At 45.0% G+C, this 22277-nt stretch overlaps 1 protein-coding gene across 1 annotated transcript in view; it reads right to left on the reverse strand.

Annotated features, from left to right (window-relative positions):
• Positions 1 to 21443, reverse strand: part of LOC147711652 (polyunsaturated fatty acid 5-lipoxygenase-like) — a 977760-nt gene extending 956317 nt beyond the window's left edge. The window contains exon 1 of the mRNA XM_086922317.1: positions 21080 to 21443. Within this exon, the coding sequence (XP_086778443.1) occupies positions 21080 to 21253 (174 nt within the window). The 5' untranslated portion in view covers positions 21254 to 21443. The remainder of the gene's footprint in view (positions 1 to 21079) is intronic.
• Positions 21444 to 22277: the final 834 nt, after the last annotated feature.

The following is a 22277-nucleotide window of genomic DNA, read 5'->3' on the forward strand; positions in this document are numbered from 1 at the left end:
CCTGTTGCTTAACTGTAGGAGCAGTACTCTCAAAGATCAACAACGAGAGCTTGTACCAACCTGTAGCTTTTATTAGTAGGAGGCTACTTCCCAGGGAGCAGAGGTGGAGTGCAATTGAAAGGGAAGCTTTTGCTGTGGTCTGGGCTCTGAAGAAGCTCATGCCCTACTTGTTTGGGACTTACTTCCGGTGAGGAAAATTAAATTTTGGCCATGTTGTGTTCCCTAGCGCGTACCCCACCGACTCCATGTACCAGCTTAAAGTGCATGTAACTTCCCTCCTGTGCCAGCTATGAAGACGCAAATACATTTGCGTCCACCGTCAACGTGTCCTCTTTCAGACGCACCATGAATGGATTATATAGTCCGTTCCTAAGTATGCTATGCCAACGTCTTTTTGTAGCACACTTTTCACTTTTTCCTGCTCTAGCCAGAGTAGGCCCTGAATTCCTGCCATCTGAACCTCTTTTGTGGCTCCTGGCTCTGCCCAGGCTACCTCTGTACTCATGAACTATGTCCTACATTCAGCGCGGCCCCTTGCGCTCAGCTCAAGCCTGCTTTCTGCCAAGACTGACTATAACCTTCGAGTTATCTGTTCCGCTCCCCGAGAATACATTCCTGCCTACTAGATCCTGTAAACATCCTCTCCAGCTGCAGAGCCAAAAGGCCGATCTGTCTTAATACAAGTAATTCATAGCCTCCGTTGCCATGCTTCCATGGAAGGCCCCGTGCCCCCACGCTTCACATGTAGACACTCAGGCGCTTATACACGCATCCACAGTTAGCATAGAATAGCTCCTACCCTAGAGACCTTTCCGACCAGATAGTATAGTTCCTAAACATCAGATATCAGATATGATAGAAGTACAAGTTGATCTGACATGCCAGACTTCTGTCTCTTCCCGTCAGTGTAAATGTCAAGACCCCTGCACCCCGTCAGTCACACGTCATACAGCTGCGCGCGCATCCAAGCTTCCGATTTCTGCTGACATTGCAACATTCCGTTAGCACCACCCCTTGGTGCCACCCACTTGCGTCACCTGTCAGTGACGTTTCTAGCACACACCTCTAGTTCACGCCTAGTTTACGCCTCTTGATGATGTATTGGTACCACGTGTATACTGTTATCTCGTCTTCTCTCAGCTGTTACGCCTCTCACATTGAAACTTATGATGTAAATCAAGTATATAAGCTATGTAATATCAATAAACGAGAGCGCGCTCATCTATCCCTTCTGACACCCCTGTGGTGGTCAGAACATGATATCCTGATTCCTTTATGAGGAATAAAACCCTTAGAAACTCTAACACCACGGACTCTGTTTTCTTTCCTTCTGATTGAGTTATTATTGATTAAGTACTTACCTGCATAGAAATTAAGAGAGTAAATTAATTATTTACGTCATTTTGGCGCCCGAATAGGGACCCCTCCCCCACCTCACGCGCCGGAAGGTGCGTTGCAATCCGTGTCCCCTGCCATCAGTTAGACGGACAACACGTGTACTGGCAGGATTTCCTGCATCCCCCTCTGACACACGGAGGTGACGAAGACTGCGATCAGTGCCCAGACGAGGCGGTGAGGAGTGCGGAGGATCCCGACCAGAGCCCAGCCGAAAGAAGCAAGGTCCGAGGTGTGAAGAGGCCCACCAGTTTTCCGAAGTTTTTCCGAAGTTTTCCGAAGTTTTCCGAAGTTTCGAGTCGAGTCCAGTCGAGTTTTCCGAGGCCTTCTGTTTCCGTGCTTCCCGGTGAGTACCATTGCTGGGTCGTATCTAGACGGGTTTGGGTACGCAAGTCCGGTCTGCACTGTTTTTAGGCAGTGTATCTGTACTGTTTAGCAGTATATCTAGGATTCCGAATTTCTGCACTGTTACAGCAGTGTATCCGTACCGTTGAGCGGTACATTCAGTGTAGGGGGTAGTTAGCTATGTCTTCAATGTTTTCATGTAATTAATGTCGTGGTATGACTGTGACTGTTTAAACGTGTACTATTGTGTTTTTTTTCCCCATACAATATAGCTGTTAAAAGGTATTAAGGAATAAAGATCTAGTGTTCAGTAAATAAGTAAGCAGGATGCCGTTTCTCAGTAAGTTAAAACAGATCGGAACTAGGAAAGGGTTACTAGAGGAAGAAATTCCTATCCCCCCTAGGGACACTCCAGGCAATTTTATGTATCAAAAGCACGGCATAGATGCCATATTATATCTAGATTTATGGGCCGATTACACCAAACACCTAGACGAGAGACACAGATGGCCTGTTACCGGAACGTGGGATGCCGAGTGCATCATGAGGGTAGAAGAAGCATTATGGAAAAAGAAAGCTAGGCAATCTCAGAAAGACGCCATAGAATTTTGGCGTAAGGAATCACGTAAGCGTGCGGACAAAGCGCTCCGTAGAGAAGACAGACTTAAAGAATCAGATAAAGAGCGAGAAAACGAATTAGTTACTGAAGGGATCCGAGTAAAAACAGAACAAATAGACCGTGCCCGAAATAATCTTGTAAACGGTATGTACCTCGCAGCAGATGGCTCATCCGAAACTGAATCAGAAATACCGAAAAACTTACCGACACCGTTAGTTCCAACTAAAGTAATGCATAAAACTACTAAAGACATATTCCTGAATTCATATCTAGAGGATGTAGCACCAGCTTATACCAACATGCCTGTTCGTGCCCTGCCTACTGACAGGGATGGGGGGGGCACTGCGCCCCCAGATCCAGCTCCACCGGTACCGCAACAGACCTCTCCCGTTCCGCCAGCTCCGCCACCCCCCGTACTTAAGACAGACCTACCGAAACCAGTACTACCTGATCTTACTAAAAGACAGATTCAAGTCCAGATACAGACTCCACGGAGAGATAATGCCCAAGCATCCGCCTCAGGAGGTGCGACAGCGGGTCTACGGACCCCGCCACCGACACACAGATTGCATTTAAAGGACACACAGAATCCTTTCCAGTCTCCCTATTCAGCCCGGCTTGACGCATTCAAAGATAGGATGTCATTCTGCAGATATGATCCAGTACCCGGAACAGACGATCTGATGGTATTAGCATCACTGCGCTTAAGATCTGCCACCGATAACTTGCTATGCTATGTAGGAATGCAGGAAGCTCTCGACAGACTATACAAATTCATACAGACGGGGAAAGACCCCGACAGTGTCAAAGCTGCCATGTATAAACAGAAAGTTGACGTTCAGAAACAGATATTACGATTCTTCATTAATTGTGTGATAAGAGAACGAGACAGGCCCGGGACAGATCAAAGTGAGTTAGACGCATTAAACAAGTGGGGCCAAAATATAGCAGACGCGAAACATGACAAGGGAACTTGTATAACCACTATGTCCCAGAAAATTAGAAAGGCAGTATTAACTGCACATCAGGAAGAAACTGATAAAACTTCCTCCGGGGAGGAAGATGAAGATGGAACATCAGAAAAGTCTACAGATATCATAGCGTATGTAGGTAGGGGAAACTACCTTAGAAAAGGTGTCCGTCCGGAGAGCAAGAGAGTTCTTTTCTCCGCTTTAACAAATCCGAATTCTTCAGAACATCAGTTCCAAGAAACTGATAAAAGGCTTCGAGATCGAGTAGGGTATCATATACTCAATTCTATGGATGAACAGGAACTAGCCCGGTCGGCCGTGTTGTGGGCCGAAAACGCAGACATATATAATGATGACACGTTAGTGCAGACATTCTTGAACCTTTCCCCGGAAGAGCAGAAAATAGCAGGTGTATACATGATTCAGCACCTCCTTATCAAGTTCAGAAACCATCATTCTGATCCAGGTCCCTTACACGAAACATTAGAAGCACTAATCATGGATAGATGGAGAGGTTTTAGTACCAAATTAATACAAATAATTCTAGAACAACGACGTAAGTATAACACCTTCCTGAGCTCTGAATATGTTCCCGCCCCGCCTCCAGAAAGAAAAATGTACCACATGCAATGCGGTGGCGGCATTGAAAGCCAGAATCCCTTACGAGAAGTACATCCAGTTATGGGCGAGGATCGTACCCTGAAACGTGTGTATGTTCACACACCACTGACTAAGTTAGAACTATTAGAAATGAAGAAATTAGTTCCGTGCCATGATAAAGACCCTGCAGGTTTTCACAGAGAGCTTAAAGACATGTTATTGATGGGAGATTACACGTATGATGATATTATGAAAATGTTAAAAGTACTGTTGCCCACGGGCATTTACGAGAAATTAAAGGAGAAGGATTGGGAAGTGGGAGAGTCAAAGATAGCATGGGCGGAGATAGAAGACGAAGAAAAGAAACGAGTCCCAGGGTTAGGCCTTGGGGATCTGACTAAAGCATTACCAGGTTTAATAGTACAGGTTCTGCCAAGATTATTGACGACTAGAAAGGAAGATTGGGACGCAATCTCGTCCTGTAAACAGAAACAAGATGAAGATACTAGTGACTTTTATTCAAGATTCGAGAAATGTTTCATTATCAATAGTGGCCTAAAAACTAGTAGCGAGTCATATCCACACCTTTTTGTAACAAAGTTAGTAGAGAACGCCCTACCACTAGTTAAAAATAGAGTGTACAAGGTTGAAAGTACTTGGCAGGCAAATACGCCATCACAGATGTTACAAATGTTACAATATCACCAGAATAGAATTAGGGAAGAACAAGAGCAGGAACAGAAACGTATGAAAGACACGAAGATGAAAATGTTAGTAGCTCAGACAATTCCAGCCGAGGGTCATAGAAAAGGTGGGGCTCAGACAAATCATTCTGCCGCTCCCGTTAAAGGGACATGTAATTATTGCAAGCAGCCAGGTCACTACGTACATGAATGTCCAGTCCTGAAACATAACATCGAGACAGGTAAAACTAAAGAAAGACCGCGTCCGCCTAGACATGAACAGGGTCATCAACAGACCTCGCAGAACGAACAGCCAATGCAGAATACACAGCCTATGCATGATCAGTCCCATACAGTACAGACAGTAGCAGTACCACAGCCACAGCATGCTCAGACACAGCCCGCTGCTGCAACTAGAGAAGTCTCACAACAAATGTACCAGTATGCCCAGTCGGCATATCCGGACTATCAGCGTTATACATGAAACAGCCTAGGGAGGGAAAGTGATTTGCCTCTTATTGAAATTCCTGTAGATCAAGAAGGTCCATATGTACATAGTCACGTATTAGGAAAAGACAGAAAGTTTTTAATTGACACAGGGGCAAGTCGCACTACTATAAGTCATAATGAAGTTCCAGGGGCACCCCTCTCAGGCTCACAGAATGTTTCCCTTGGGTTTTCAGGACAGCCTATTGTAAATGAGGTATCAGAACCAGTACCACTAGCTGTGGGTCCATTATCTCGAGTTACAGATTTGTTACTTACGAAATCATGTCCCGAAAATCTGTTAGGAATTAAAACACTGAAGGCTCTAGGAGCTATAATTTGCTGTTCCCCGGAGGGAGTCAGACTCTTTCTACGAGATTTCAAGGGTCATTATGTTCTACGTGACTTTGATGTCAGATTGAAAAATGTACCAGATCACTTATGGGCAAAAGGCCCAGCTGATGTAGGTTGTATGCATATCACACCATACCGTGTTACACTCAAGACAGGAGTTGTTCTACCCAGAATCAGACAATACAAGTTACCACCCGATGCTGTAGTGGCTTTACTGAAAATAATTGAAGAGCTTATTGCCCAGGGAGTGGTCGTAGAGACCGACTCCAATATCTGTAATTCCCCCATCATTCCAATTCTTAAACGTACAGACCGCAATGCACCGCCAGTATACCGGCTGGTGATTGATCTTCGAGAACTGAACAAATGCATTGTACCACAGTATCCTGTGGTCCCCGATATCTCCACCCTGTTAACTGCTATTGATTCAGAAGCAACGTTCTTTACTGTAATCGATCTCAAGAACGCCTTCTTCAGTGTACCCATTGACCCGGAGAGCCAATATCTCTTCGGATTCAGTTTAAATGGACGAAGTTTCAAATTTTCCCGCGCACCTCAAGGATTTACAGAAAGCCCCAGCATCTATAGTCAAGCACTGAAAAGACAACTAGATTGTATCCAAATGCCAGTTAATACAGCTTTATTACAGTACGTCGATGATCTGCTGATCACCGCACGAAGTGAGCCTGAATGTGAACAAGCATCTCTGATAGTTTTGCATTTTCTGGCCGACAAGGGACACAAGGTGTCTCCTTCGAAGCTACAATTCTGTGTTCAGCAAGTTGTGTACTTGGGTCACTTGCTGTCCAAAGTGGGGAGACAGCTCACTCCCGATCGCATTCAGTTAATAGTAAACATGCCCCGACCCCAGTCACAAAAAGAAGTGCGGGCCTTCATAGGCCTCACCTCGTACTGCAGACAATGGATTCCTCAATATGCATTTCTAGCTAAACCACTCATCCAGTTAACGACACAGGAGGCAGCGACTTCGACTGTCCTTCCTTGGACTCAGGAACACACACAAGCCTTTGAGGAATTAAAGAAAGCTTTATGCCAAGCACCAGTTTTAGCGACACCATGTTACAGTAAACCGTTTACACTTTTTGTTACAGAACGTGATGGTACAGCATTGTCTGTCCTCACTCAAGATCAAGCAGGTTCACATAAGCCTTGCGCTTATTTTTCAAGTACATTGGATTCAGTAGCACAGGCACTCCCTGCATGCTTAAAGTCAGTAGCAGCAACAGCGTTAGCAATCAGACAAAGCGATTCAATTGTTTTAGGTCATCAGTTAACAGTACAAGTTCCACATTCTGTAGAGGTTCTGTTAAACAGAACCCAGACTCAACACCTAACTATAGCACGATTGACAGGTTACGAATTGACATTATTCCAGCCACACATAGAAATCAGACGCTGCAGTATCTTGAACCCAGCAACATTGTTACCTACAGTTATGACAGATCCAGCTCCACATGATTGTATAGAGATTATTAATGCAGTAACAAAGCCCAGACGAGATTTAACAGATGTTCCACTGACAAATCCAGACCTGACACTTTATGTGGATGGTTCATGCATGAGAACAAGTACAGGAGAATTAGTGGCCGCATATGCCGTGACCACTGAAACTGAAGTTAAAGAAACACATCGTATTGATACATTGTCTGCTCAAGCAGCAGAGCTCATCGCTCTGACCCGAGCCTGTATTCTAGCAAAGAACAGAAATGTTAACATATACACAGATTCCCGTTATGCGTTCGGAGTCGTACACGACTTTGGTATGCTCTGGCAGGAACGAGGTTTCCTGACCTCTCATGGTACCAAGATACAGCACGGTCCTCTCATTCAAGCACTGTTAGAAGCAATACATCTGCCTTCAGCCATATCAGTCATGAAGTGTAAAGCCCATACTAAAGCCACAGATTCTGTCTCCCAGGGTAACGACCTGGCAGATCAGACAGCAAAACATACAGCACTGACTCACACTCAGACAGCTGACACGACCAAGACAACAGATCCGACAAACTGCATGACAGTCCGAGATCCCACCCTAGATGTTATTGACATTCAGACACACGCTACTGCAGACGAAATAAAGAAATGGACCGAACTAGGAGGGATCCAGACAGATCAGGGTTGGATGACGAAGGGAAAATCTACATGGTTTCTCCCTGACTCTATGGTTCAAGTCATGATAAATACAGCACATAGTCCTGCCCATTTAGGAGAGAAAGCAATGCTAGACAGTTTGCAAAATATCTGGAACAATAAACACTTACGAGCAGCCGCAAAACAGAAAGTGCGTACTTGCATGATCTGTTGTCAGTTCAATCCAGGTAAAAGCGTCCCTGTAGAGCAAGGTGGATTTCATCCTCCCGATCACCCTTTTGAAGTCCTCCAGATAGATTATATCCAGATGGACCGTTGTCGAGGATTTAAATATGTTCTCGTAGTTGTCTGTGCTCTGTCCCGCTGGACCGAAGCATATCCAGTCCCAGATTACACTGCTCCGACCACTGCCAAACAGTTGGTTCGTGAATTTTTCCCACGGTACGGCTTGCCTCGTGTCGTGTACTCAGATAACGGTCAGCCGTTCTCGTCTGCCCTAATGAAAGAAGTTTCCTTGTTATTGGGATACCAGTGGAAGTTCCATTGTGTCCGACATCCAGAAGCAGCAGGCCTTGTAGAAAGGCATAATCAGACATTAAAGATTCGCCTTGCCAAAATATGTCAGGACAAAGGGGTCGACTGGATAGTCGCCCTGCCGGTGGCACTATTCTATATGAGAATGGTCGCCCATTCGAGATCAGGGCTATCTCCGTACGAAGTGGTCTTTGGAAGACCACCGAATATGTGGGGGACGCCCATTCCTAAAAAGATAACCGATGTTGATTCTAATATGTTGACAGATTACCTTGCCTCCTTGATGTCTGCACTCCAATCATGTCGTTCACAGGTTGCCGCTGCCTTCCCTGACAACACCGATGTGAAGGAGCATGATGTCCGCCCCGGTGACGTTGTTTTAGTCCGAAACTTCGACAGGAAAAGTCCGTTGGAGCCCCGCTGGAAGTCTCCGAAGACCGTTCTTCTAACAACAAAGACCGCAGTCAAATTGGAAGGAAGAAAGGGGTGGGTCCACCTAAGCCATATCAAAACATTCCCAGGACTGAACCCGGAACAAGACACACCCACCCCCACCAAAGACTCTGATAAAAAAGACTTTTCCGAATGCAAACGAGAAAAAACTCCTCAAGAACAATATCGTATGAAGTTACGATCTAGCAAGTCAGACAGTTTAATTGTTTAAGTCCTCCCCTAGGTGAATCGGTTAAATAGTTTCTGACATGTATCCCCTAGATCGAGTTAGAGAGAGAGAGGAAAAGAAAAGAACATATTGTAAATCACTTCGTAGTCACTGCATAGTGACACTAATAATTATGTTTATTTTCAGTATATTAATAATCATTGCTAGTATCTTGTTATCTATATACTATCCTATCTTCAAGCGTGAACAACCTACTTACAATGTCTCTGCTGAACACACTTTTAGTGAGTTACCTCCTCATGAGCTTTCCTACAGACTTGCGCTGCGCAACAATACATTCATTAGTATGTTACATCATTCTCATCAAACTAACAATGCTACAAATTGCTGGATATGTGGCCGACTCCCTCCCTACCAGAATTACAAGGGAGCACTGCCTCTCTTTCCGTATCCGTTCACTCACAATGGCTCCTGCGGGGCATGGTTTAAGATAATTAATGCTTTAGATCCCGACATTGCTGTTTTCGATGGGGGTTGGGTTTGGGGAAACTTGAACTTGGTCCTACTAGACGTCTGTTACCCGGATAAGGAGGGACTGCCCATTAGAATAGGAACTGATCTAGAAAATGAAGTATATGGATTAGGTAATTACACAATTAGCCTTATGATTCTTACTGTCGAATCCGAAGCCGCACCAGTTCTACCTATTGTGTCAGTACTGCCAGTCACTGGTGAATTATGTATCAAGAAGAAAGGTTCAGTACACTTAGGTCATAGTAAATGCACCACTGTGGTCGAATTCAGTGATGATGGAAAGTCATCCTTCAAAGCTATCAGTCATTCTTACTTTGTGTGTGGTCATACCGCATACATTCGTCTACCTCCCGATTGGGATGGTACCTGTTACATTGCATTCCTTTTGCCACCCGTTTTTCTAGCTCCTTCTGATTACCACAGAAATAGCAATCTAGTAAAGAATAGACCCAGAAGAGATGCCCCCCTTGTCGACTACACAGAAACAGCATGGGAACAGTACACTGATTTTAATAAAGGGTTCTTTTTCTTCTTAGGCCCTGTCCAGAATAGTAAATTAATACGCAGATTAACTAGAACACTTGAAGCTGTAGTAAATGAAACTACCTCCGCCTTAGGAAACTTAACAGAGGAGCAGTCCGCTATGCGGGTTGTTGTCCTTCAGAATCGTCTTGTAATTGACGTCATCTTGGCAGATAGAGGTGGAGCCTGTAAGGTCATCGGGTCAAGCTGCTGTGTTTTCATTCCACAGAATGCACCATCTGTATATCAAGCTATCACCCGTCTTCATAAAATTGCAAATCAGATACATCAGAATCCAGGCACCTGGACTTGGTCCGGTTGGTTCTGGACAACGTTAACAGCTTGGGGATGGAAGATCCTATCCTTCCTAGGCATTGGCCTAGTCCTAGTATTCAGTTGCTGCTTGTGCCTACAGTGTGGGCCAGCGATTTGTGGACTATGTGCCACTTCTTGTATTAAGCATTCCAGTTTCCACTCAAAACGTAACCGAAAGAAAGAAGAACAAATGATGTTACAAGAACAGACTGATCGATTCATGAGGATCGATATTTCATGAAGGGTCCGTAGGGAACAAGGAGGGAATGAGGAAAATTAAATTTTGGCCATGTTGTGTTCCCTAGCGCGTACCCCACCGACTCCATGTACCAGCTTAAAGTGCATGTAACTTCCCTCCTGTGCCAGCTATGAAGACGCAAATACATTTGCGTCCACCGTCAACGTGTCCTCTTTCAGACGCACCATGAATGGATTATATAGTCCGTTCCTAAGTATGCTATGCCAACGTCTTTTTGTAGCACACTTTTCACTTTTTCCTGCTCTAGCCAGAGTAGGCCCTGAATTCCTGCCATCTGAACCTCTTTTGTGGCTCCTGGCTCTGCCCAGGCTACCTCTGTACTCATGAACTATGTCCTACATTCAGCGCGGCCCCTTGCGCTCAGCTCAAGCCTGCTTTCTGCCAAGACTGACTATAACCTTCGAGTTATCTGTTCCGCTCCCCGAGAATACATTCCTGCCTACTAGATCCTGTAAACATCCTCTCCAGCTGCAGAGCCAAAAGGCCGATCTGTCTTAATACAAGTAATTCATAGCCTCCGTTGCCATGCTTCCATGGAAGGCCCCGTGCCCCCACGCTTCACATGTAGACACTCAGGCGCTTATACACGCATCCACAGTTAGCATAGAATAGCTCCTACCCTAGAGACCTTTCCGACCAGATAGTATAGTTCCTAAACATCAGATATCAGATATGATAGAAGTACAAGTTGATCTGACATGCCAGACTTCTGTCTCTTCCCGTCAGTGTAAATGTCAAGACCCCTGCACCCCGTCAGTCACACGTCATACAGCTGCGCGCGCATCCAAGCTTCCGATTTCTGCTGACATTGCAACATTCCGTTAGCACCACCCCTTGGTGCCACCCACTTGCGTCACCTGTCAGTGACGTTTCTAGCACACACCTCTAGTTCACGCCTAGTTTACGCCTCTTGATGATGTATTGGTACCACGTGTATACTGTTATCTCGTCTTCTCTCAGCTGTTACGCCTCTCACATTGAAACTTATGATGTAAATCAAGTATATAAGCTATGTAATATCAATAAACGAGAGCGCGCTCATCTATCCCTTCTGACACCCCTGTGGTGGTCAGAACATGATATCCTGATTCCTTTATGAGGAATAAAACCCTTAGAAACTCTAACACCACGGACTCTGTTTTCTTTCCTTCTGATTGAGTTATTATTGATTAAGTACTTACCTGCATAGAAATTAAGAGAGTAAATTAATTATTTACGTCACCGGGTTCAGACAGACCACAGGCCCCTCAGATGGTTGATGCAAAGGAGGGGTGAGAACCCAAAACTATTGAGGTGGTCCATCTCCCTACAGGGAATGGACTTTACAGTGGAACACCGCCCTGGCACAGAACACGCCAATGCTGATGGTCTATTCAGATTTTTCCGCCTTAGTGAAGAGAACTCCCAAGAAGGTGGGTAGTTCTCTCCACTTTCAGCTGGAGTGGACATGTGTTAGACTTGGCATCTTTGGCGTGGTTTCCCTCTACCTCCTGTATTTTTTACGCTGTGCTGGATTTTGTTTTTGCTGCTTTAGATGCTTTGGGCCCTTTGCCACTGCTGTTCAGTGTCAAAGTGAAAGTTCTCCCTAGGTAAATTGTTATTATGCTTGGTTAAACATGAATGGCATATTTGTTTTACCACAAAGTCCCTAGTAAAGTGTAATGAGTGTGCCAGCGCTGGTGATTCAAATACTACTAGCGGGCCTGCAGCACAGATTATGCCACCCACATGAGTAGCCCTAAAATGGTATCTCAGGCCTGCCACCGCAGTGCCTGTGTGCAGTCTGTGAAATGCCATGTCAGCCTGGCCAGTGTCCCCACTGACCAGGCTTAACCCTTCCCTTTCTGTGCACATTGGACACCCCTATGGAAGGCCCAAGGTACGCCCCTGGCCAGGGTGCGGTGCATGTGAAAGGTAGAGCATGTACCAGTGTGGGTGACATGCTCTGGTAGTGAATTACAGCCATTTTCATTTTTCACTATTGAAAGGCTATCTTGCCCATAGGCTATAATGGGGAATGCTGAGTATAATGTTGACCTGCATATCTTCCCATAGGAGCAAGATAGGACATAAAGTCTGGTATCCCTGAACTCAGAATTTAATACCACATCTTTTAGGAAAGATGACTTTAAATCCTGTGTTTGAGGACAGCACTTTTAGAAAGTAGCTGTTCTCTTGTCTGACCTTTCTGTGTGCCTTGGCCTGTTTGTGAATTGACTGTCTGGTTTGTGAGTGCCAGGGGCTGGGGAGCCCCCAGGAGGCTGGCTGAGTCAGCCCTAGGCTGAATAACAGCATCTGCATCTTCTTGAGTGGTGCGAGGGGATAGCACCTGGGCCTGAATAGGGCTGTGCCTGACTTCCACAATGCTGGCTCCACCTCCTGCTGGGCGGCTGATGAACCTGCCCCTCTCTCTGAAAGGAAAGGAGAAGACAGAAAAACAAAGTGCTCAGGAACTGACCTGAACTGGTTTTGACCATGCCAAGGCCTCTCTGCCTCTAGAGAACAAAGGAAAGACTGGTATAAAAAGGGCTACCCAGACTACAGAAAATTAGATCATCCTGGAATCAAGAAGGAACCTCTGCCCCGGAGACAGCTGGAAGACTGAAGAGGAAGGACTGTCCTGCTGTGTGTTTATGGGCTGGCCTGCAGTTGCTTTGCTGCCAAGGAGAGGGGAAGGACTTTGTTGTAGCTTATTCCCTTGAGTTGAAGATATCTCCAAGGGCCTGAGGAAGAGCTGGCCTCCTGTTAAGAAGTCTCAGGAAGAAAAGGACTTCACCCCCAGCTTCCCCCTGAACTCTGCTGAGAGAGTTCTGCCTCCCTAGAGTGCTGAGAGGCATCTTCACGTCGTTGCTTGCTGTTTGGGAAGCTGAACAAGGAGAAACAAAGACAATCTACAGTTTTCATGCATCGCTCGCTTGCGGAGAGCATCCCCGACAGAGCGAGGAAATTCCCGCCGCCGCGAAGATCGAGATCGTCGCAGCTCCAGTTGCTGCTGAAAGCTTGCGGAACACATCGCCCCCGTGCAGGAAGTTTCCTGTCGCTGCGAGTATCGTCGCAGAGCCTGTCATCGCTGGGTGAGATCTTCGCACCGCTTGCTTGCGGACCGCATCACACCACTGCAAACATCGTCGCAGAGCAATTGCATCGAGGGGCCGCGAGAGGAGAAGATCGACGCTGCGCTGCGCATTGCTGCCACACCTGAGATCGTCGCTGCCCTGGAGATCGTCACATCGTGCCTTTGCGAGACGCTTCCTACGGAACCCACGCACCGGATTCCAGACAAGGTATCGCATCCCTCCCCATACAGATCGGATTCGTCACAACACGCCCGCTGCGTCCAGCGGCGCTGTCGCATCGCCTCCCCAGGGTCTCAGGAGTGACACATCGCTTGTTTTCCACTGCACCAGCTTCTGTTTTCGAACTTTGGCGCATCTAAAGGTAATGTTGGCTAAAACGTGACGCAACTGTGGATTATTTTGACGCAACCTTTAAGAATTCTTTTGAAACCATATTCTTGAACTGTGTATGTTGGATTTTTGTTGTTTTGGTCTTGTGTAGTTCAGATTAAATACTTCTATTTTTCTAAACTGTTGTGGAGTCCGTTTGTGGTGTTTTCACTGTGTTACTGTGAGTGTTGGTACAAATACTTTACACATTGCCTTTGATTAGCCGGTCTACTCGTGCCAAGCTACCAAGGGGGTGAGCAGGGGTTATCTAAAGAGTGTATCCCCCTTACCCTGACTAGAAGCGAGGGTCCCTATTTGGACAGTGGTACCCACCTCTGCCAACTAGAGACCCCCAGATCTAACACTACCCATGCCATTCCAGTTTGAACCCAGCCATATGCAAATCAGTCTTGACACTGCACCCAATGGGAAAAGTCCAGCCCTGGACTTGAAACAAGCATCCTAGGACCGGTTTCGGGGTTTCACCCCTCATCAGCCAGGATAGCTATACTCCAGTTGCATGGAGAGGACGGGACCTCAGCTTATTTGACCTTCAACTCCCTATTTCTCTCAAAGTAATGTTGATCAATTAGAAATCCAGCAACAATATATCATATCATACATTTTGGACTTGCGTTACCTACCTGAGGAGCACGCATATAACTCAGTACCTCAATAAAGGTCATCCAATAACCTTGTATCGCATATGGGAAACATTAGATCCTCTTCATTCACTATCTATCCACATAATGGGAAACCTACCAATCACTACCATTTAAACCCATTCCCTGATTGCATTTAAGGTGTAATAATGTCTTCTCTGTCTCACTTAACTCCCTTTCATGACTCACTTTCCCCTCCTCTATCCCTCCCCTTCGATTCTGCTTACATTTATTATGACATATATGTTACATAAACATTATTCACGGGCATTTCACAAGAACCTCCCACAACTCTAACACCTCACACGTGTCAATCATTCCTGATCCGTCTAAATTGTATTCACCTTCTTAATATCATACACTTGTCTACAAATCATCTTCCCAAAGTGACTTAATAATCCTCTCTGCATTTTCAAACGCAGCTCTGTTTTATCTGATGACTATGCTCCTATATATTTCATTTGCATTCATGTCTTAACAGTTGAATTTGCTTGAATCAATCCATGTTTTTATTCATTTTTCTTTTTTGTACTTTTACTCTTTACTAAAAATACCAATGAAATATTTAGAACAAAAAAGAAAAGATTCAGGTATACAAAAAAAACATGTTCTATTATCTATGCTTTAAGGTTTCGGATCAGATTCAAGGAGAATTTTGAATAATTTTTTTATTGTCTTCAGTTTAGAATGTACTTTGAAGATGTTGCTTTATTTTTAAGGATCCTTGGAAAGTGTACATTAGTAGATCTTATACTGAAAGTTAAAATCTCATCTACAATGAATTTTTACTCTTGCTTACTGGCTACAAAACCTTATAAATTAGTATGATGGACATTAGAATATTCACAGTGACTTTCTACGTATATTGATTCAACCAAGTAGCCAGCTTACTTCAGAAGTCAGTCTCTCTAATAACACCCACAATGCTCAAGAATATCAGAAGACATGATTTCTGTCTAAAACATTCTAAAATATCTAAATGGAGTAAAAAGTAGAGAAATGCACCAAATGGCACTCCGATAAGGCAGACAAAATATGTGCGTTTGCGACATGTCCACTCCTAGATGTCTGCTTGATTAAGATATTGAAGAAATTCACTGGTCTGGTGCATAAATAAAAAACATAGCCTCCTGCTTGGCCATGCAACAGAAGACCTAAAATTGTATTGCATTAGCATTTCTTGTGTTTTAATAGGAAAATGATCAAAAAGTAATATTGTCCCTTTTATTTCTGTATGTTGGAGAGATACGAACAAGGCATATGCATCCAAACATCAAATGGCGCTGATTGATATTAGCTGATCGTGAAAATTTGAAATTGCATTATTGTATAAATGTTTTCGGGACCTTTCCATTTCCGGAGTGTTTTTGTTCATTTTTGTGGTTCATACAATACAGAAAAAATGTGGTAGTATCAATCAGTCAATCAATCAATCAATGTGGTAGTAAGAATTATCATTAGCTGTAAAAGTTGTGCTTTGTCACATAATCACATTTGGGTGACAGATCACTAAGGTTAAAACCGTCACTGGAGAAACATCAGCAAGACTACACAAACTATTAGAAACATCAATCACATTTTCAGTGGAGCATAATCACATGGAATTACCTATGAATTCCACTAGATAATGCATAATTATGTGAGAAGAGTAATTCCGCCTTTAGCGCAAAAATGCCCGCTTGTGTCCAAAATGGGGGTGAGAATGCATTTTGCACTAAGAAATAGCACTAAATGCAACAGAACACGAATAGCAAGCATGAGCAGCCGTTCATATTCTGTAAATATGCTCTTGTGTTAGGATGTTTCCCCAACTTACTTCCAGCATTATGGAAAAAGAATTGCGCAAAATGCCCCCTTGTGTCCAAAAATGAGCATGAGAATACATATTGTTCTAAGAAATAATGTTAAGTGAGGTCTTGGGGTAGGATTTCCCACCAAGTTACTCCCAGCATTTAGCACTATTTACTTACAGCAAAATACACCCTTGCATCCAAAATGGACGGGAGGATGTATTTGTGCTAAGAAATAAATGTAGCAGAACATGAATAGCGAGTGCAAATGGCCGTTTACTCTCGCTAAATGTGCAGTGGCGGTTTGGATTGTTTTCCCCCAAATTACTCTTAATTAAGCGAGTAGGAGTAATCTCATTATTGTGAGTAATTCTGCATCATAGAGTAAGGAGGAATTTTCGAAATTACTTCAATTACTCCATGGTAACTGTAATAAATAATAATAATCCACATTTGTAAAGCTCAAACAATCACCCATAAGGGTCTCCAGGCGCTGGGGCCCGTCAGGAAGATTAAGCAAGCTATTGCCCAGAGTCACAAGGTGCTGGGCTAATCTGCGTCCGGTGCCGGGGATCGAACCATGATCCCTAGATTCCAGCGCCAGTCGCCCTGGCTCCACACCTCTCCCTAATTCCACGGGAATGGGGGTTGAAGCCCTTTGTGCCCAATGGGCGTTGCACGCCTGAACCTGATTAGGAGTAGGGCACAACTGGCCCACTGTTGCCGCACCTGGGACGATAATTGCAGCTGGTAAAATACGATAAGGATTTGGCTGCTACATAGGGTAAGCCTTATCCACCTCTCCTCCCAGGCATTTTTCTCTGGCGTCCAGTGCTTTAAATGGGCCGGTACTCACTGGTACTGAGTACCGGCACTTCCTAAATTTATCACTTTGAGTACCGGCACTTCTCTACTGCCCGAGGAGAGTACCGGACCGGTACTCATGAAAAGGTATGCTCGTGGCTGTGCTGGTGAGCCGGAGTGGGACATGTCACTGGCAGCCGAGTTGCCGCTTCTGCAGCCCCCTCCCGCCCATCAGAGCCCCAGCTGAGCTATTCAGCAGGGCTCTTTTAAATAATGTCCGATGCTCACCTTCATGCTGTGCTTGACAGAGCTGGGTGGAGATTCATTTTACCTGCTAGTGTGCGCGCGTGTGATTTTCAAAGCGCAGCACTTCAGGTAGTGAAAACTGAAAAGTCAGTGCAGGGTAACACTTTGAACATAAGAAAAGATATCAGACAAAAGGGCGGCGGAATTTTACACGTCCTTTCTCTTGATCAGAGGGTTAATGCCCAGACAATGCGATCGAAGAGGTCCCTGGAGCGCTAATCGAACTGTTTTCTGCACTGAGGCGCCCACCTTCCTAACGCCAAATGCCTCAAGGTCTGTTTCTTGTATGCCCAGGCTGTGGCAGGATGTTACCTTTCCTGCCTGCCAGCCGGCCCCAGTGCACCCATGAAATTCCCCCGCTGCATGAAGTTAAAGGAGTAGGCCGGTGTTCGAGAATCCATCACCTGCACACCTCCTCCTGACCTCTGCCCCAAACTCACCACGCCATTGTGAGTCTCATGGTGGGAGCAGAGGGCACATGCAGAGACAATGCAGCAGCGCTCGCTGTCTGACTCCCTGAAGAAGAGACAGGCTAGAGATCCACGTGGTGCCAGGCCAGCAGCTCCTCGTTGGATCGTTCTGACAGCTGTAAAGAGATCATTTAATATTCTCCTGCTGCTGACTTTAAAATGTTTGTTACGAAAATGATTTTGGGGCTCCAGCACGGTAGGGGTCCTTGCAAATGGGCACACTAGAGTTGTCTGTCTGGGCTGAATATGCGCTACGTTTTGTCTAAACTAGCAGTTTTGCTGATTTATTAGTAGTGCAAAGTGTTTACCATCCCTGCTTGACAGTGACACTACAAAGCAGCACCCTTTGTTTCCTCAGCAGTTAGATTTGCTAAATCAGAGACAACTCATGGGATTATTGTTGCCGCTGTCGAGAAGTCAGAGTTTTCTCTACTGGCAGTTTGCACTATGACCATTAAGTAGCGTAGATGGTTAATGTGCCTTCAAAAAGGCATATTGTATTGTACTGTATTGTATGTGGATAGCTCAGTGAGTTGCTGTTTTTGTCACAGAGATGCCTTTGTTATATGTGGTTTGGCCGCACCTGAAGCTGAGGTTGGGGTGGAGGGTGCTGATTTTTATTGAAATTAAATAATAGCTTCAAAAGCACCTGCTGCCGAGTTTGACTTCCTTGTTGCTCAAATGAGTGCAATTTCTAATATTTGTCTACTTCCATTGACTTCATACCATGGTTATGCTCGCAAGAATGTGCCCCTCTAAGTGTTACACATCTAGATGTTGCCTGACTCTCGTAAATCCACTGAATCTATGAAAATGTCACACATACGCAATCTTAAACATTAGCAGCTCGACTCAAATGTGTCATTTTTTTATATTTATACGATTCCCTCATTTTGCTAGTGAGAAAGTGTCACTCATATCGTTGAAATGTCACTCATAATTACAATGAAAATATGAAAATGTCACACATAGCAATCTGAAACCTTGGCAGCTCTGGGGTCCATTCTGGCCCTGTGCTGTCAACACCTCTGCATTTGCGTAAACACAGAAATCCTGGCAATCCCTTGGCAGTGGCAATTAAAAAAGCCATACTGAAGAGTATAACATGGCTTTCAACATCCCGAAATCTTTTGTGTGTCTGCGTATGTTTGTCTGTTTGCCTGCATTTGTAAGCCTGTTTTTTTAAGAAAAAAGTGAGAGAGAAAGAATCAAGAAACTCTCAGGAGGTATTTTAAAGAAAATTGGTGGCCCTTTGTGTGTACATGTCTGCTCGGCGACAAAGGTTCATAAATAACGTAGTAGGGAGGGTTGGTGAGTGAGTGAGTGGATGGGTGGATGAGTGAGCCAGGGTGAATGTACAGATGAATGGATGGATGAGTGAATGGATGGATGGGTGAAAGAGGGTGAATGATTGGTTATAAAGGCCGATGATGGGTGGATAAGTTAAATATTGGATGGATGAATGAAAGGTAGAGAGGATGGATGAAAGGGTGGATGATGGATGAGTGAAAGGAGGGATTGAGTAAAAAGGGTGGATGGAATGAAAGGGCGGATGGTATTAAGGAGTGAAAGGGTTGATGGATAGATGAGCGAAAGGATTGATGGATGAGGGAAAAGGTGGATAAAGAGATGGATGAGTGAAAAGATTAATGGATAGGTTTAAGGAAGGATGGATAGGTTTGGATATGAAGGGTGGACAGACGAAATGGTGAAAATAACTGAATGATGGATGAAAAACTGAATAGACAACAGAATGTAAACGGTAAATGGTGAACATCAGCAGGTAAATGGTTGGATGAAAGGATGAATGGATAGATCGATGGAAGAGACAAGAGATATCTTCTGGGGAGGGTCATGATGATTTGCTTGGTGCCATAAGAGCTTTGCTTCGAAGTGGGGATATTTTCAGTTTCTTCCTACTCACTTGCTCAAAAATATACAGTATTGTGCTAAACAACAGCAATTAACAGTATGGCATTAAGAAGGTGCAACTATTGCAAAAAAAAGGAAATGTTAACATATTATTGCATTTCTCTTTCATTTTGTGTAATGAGTTAACCTGCTTTGTTTATATAAACACATTTATTATGTGTTTTGGTGTGTGCTGCAACTATTATAGAAGTCGTTAAGTATCATCATGTCCTGCCCTTAGCCCTGCCTCTAGCCCCGCCCACTCACTACACCTCTTGCGCATTTTAATGAGTACCTGCATTAATTTTTTCCCATTTAAAGCACTGCTGGCATCAGAGACCTTTCAATGACCCTCCCTGCTTGGGCTTATCCTCTCCTTCACTCCTCTACTCTCCCTACCTTCCACCCCTGCGTCAGACAGAAGCGTTTGAATACATTTTCTACTACTAAGAGTTGGAGGTAAAAGGGCGTCTTACACCCCAAATGATTTTAGTGTAACACCTGCATGTGTGTGAACAACATATAGACGCACAAATCACATGTAGGTGGCCAACAATCATAATGTGCAAATTCACCGTTGGTAAAAAGTAAGTAGCAATGTGGTATCACATTTAAGAGTCAAATCATGTTTAGGTGCAAAATTCACAGTAAGGTGAATTAGCACCCTTTGTGTAGAGTGACTAGGCATTGTAAACACTTTCAGGAGCTTAAATAACAATTTGGAGGAATACACATGTAGGTGATCACATTAAGGTGCAAAATCCCCACGGGCGGGGGGGGGGGGGCATTATCAGAAGTAGGAAACTATGACAGGAAAACAAATGCACCTGCGCTGCAGCGCGCAGACTCGACTCTTAACTGTTAATGCAGATGTGCTCTGTAAGGAACTGACTGACACACTCGATTGTCAACAGCTGAAGGAGCGACCAAAATATTCCTCTGGCCAGATCCTAAATGTGATTCACACTTTGCACATACAGTGGCTGAAGGGATCTGACAAAATGGCACCAATAGCTGAAGGTGGATGACCCAAAAGAGCCTTCAGTGTATGTTTTGGGGTCTGATGACGCGAGCGAGAGAGGTCTTTCCCCGGACCAAAAGCAGCCTTTTAACACAAATGCGGTCCGGACTGTGCACAGTACCAACGGTGTTTGTATAGCCCCTGCGTGCTCTTTAGAACTGCGGTCATCTGATTAAATAACAAGGGAACTTTTCTGCAACCTAGCAGTATTAGCAAAAACATCTTTCATGTCAGTGGATGAAGGTTACACTAAACTGTGCTTGAAAGTGTGAACCTGCTGTGGGAATGCGACAGACTTTACAGAAGTTGCAAACTTACCGCTCCCCTTTCAAAATCAATGTGCAGGGGCTTGTCGAGGAGACGCTTCTCGCTACTTCCCTGGGATCCAACCAGAGTTAAATAAACGCTGTTGTCCGTGCCTGCCAGCCGCTGGCTCCCTGTGGCCACGGTCACCGTGTACGAGGTCATCCCGGCGAGGAATAATTCACTCATTTAATCCGCATTCAATCCCGAAAATAAATTACAGCTCCTCTACCTCCAGAAACTTTTCCAGTGACCCGCTACACACTCCAAATCTGATAACACCACGTGCAAAATAGGGGTGGGCACGGGGAGCGAGCGGGGGTGTGTCCAGCTGCGAGCAGCTCCACATGGGGTGGATACTTGCACCGAAAACGACAGCGGCAGGCAGCAGCAACAAAAGCACAGTGCGTTTCATTTTGGCTGCATGCTGCTCAGCGGGGTTACTGGTGGCTCGCAATAGTGCAGCAGGAGCAGTGGCCCCAAGGCCCAGAGGAGTGAAGGGTTCATGCACCAAAAGTATGGCTCTATTTAAGTGTCTAGTCAGTGGACGGGGTTGGGGGGATAGGGTGACCAGAAATGTAAAGCCAAAAACCGTTTCCGCTGCACACACCAGAGTGTAACGAAACTCGAGGGAGCGCCCCCTGGCCTTGCAGAGTACATTAATGGAGAGGGTCCCAAGCTTCGGACCCAGCCAGGAGTTGTCAGACCCAGGGGGGCGCTGCACCTGCAGAGTGCCGGAGGGGCCCCCCTGGAGCTCGTCCCTCCTTCCCCCGCACCGCGGGGGCTGCAGCCTGCAGGCGCTATTGTTAAGCCACTAACCAGAGCCCAGGGCACCATTGCTACGCCTCTTATACTAAAAGACAGGAACAAGCGCTAGATGGCAGCCACACGCTTCGCTCAACGTCGACGCTAGGTTAGATCCTAGAGCAAGGATTTGTCATTGTATCAAAACGCTTTAATATTGAGCAGCTAAAAATGGATGATACAAACTGTTGACAGCAAAATAACATTACTACGTAAGTGGCCTGGCCAAAATGCTTACGCAGTTACTCCAATCAGAGGAAAAGAACCGACGAGTCAGAGTAAAATGAAAGGAATGCTGTGATTACCACAGTTTTTAACAAGCCATAGGCAAATCCAATACGTTTAATATTTGTATAGTGAATGCACATAGGAACGCGTTTTGCCATAGTACGTAATATTGTCATGTCAT

This window comes from Lissotriton vulgaris, chromosome 5 (assembly GCF_964263255.1).
Source record: "Lissotriton vulgaris chromosome 5, aLisVul1.2, whole genome shotgun sequence".
NCBI classification, from domain to species: domain Eukaryota; kingdom Metazoa; phylum Chordata; class Amphibia; order Caudata; family Salamandridae; genus Lissotriton; species Lissotriton vulgaris.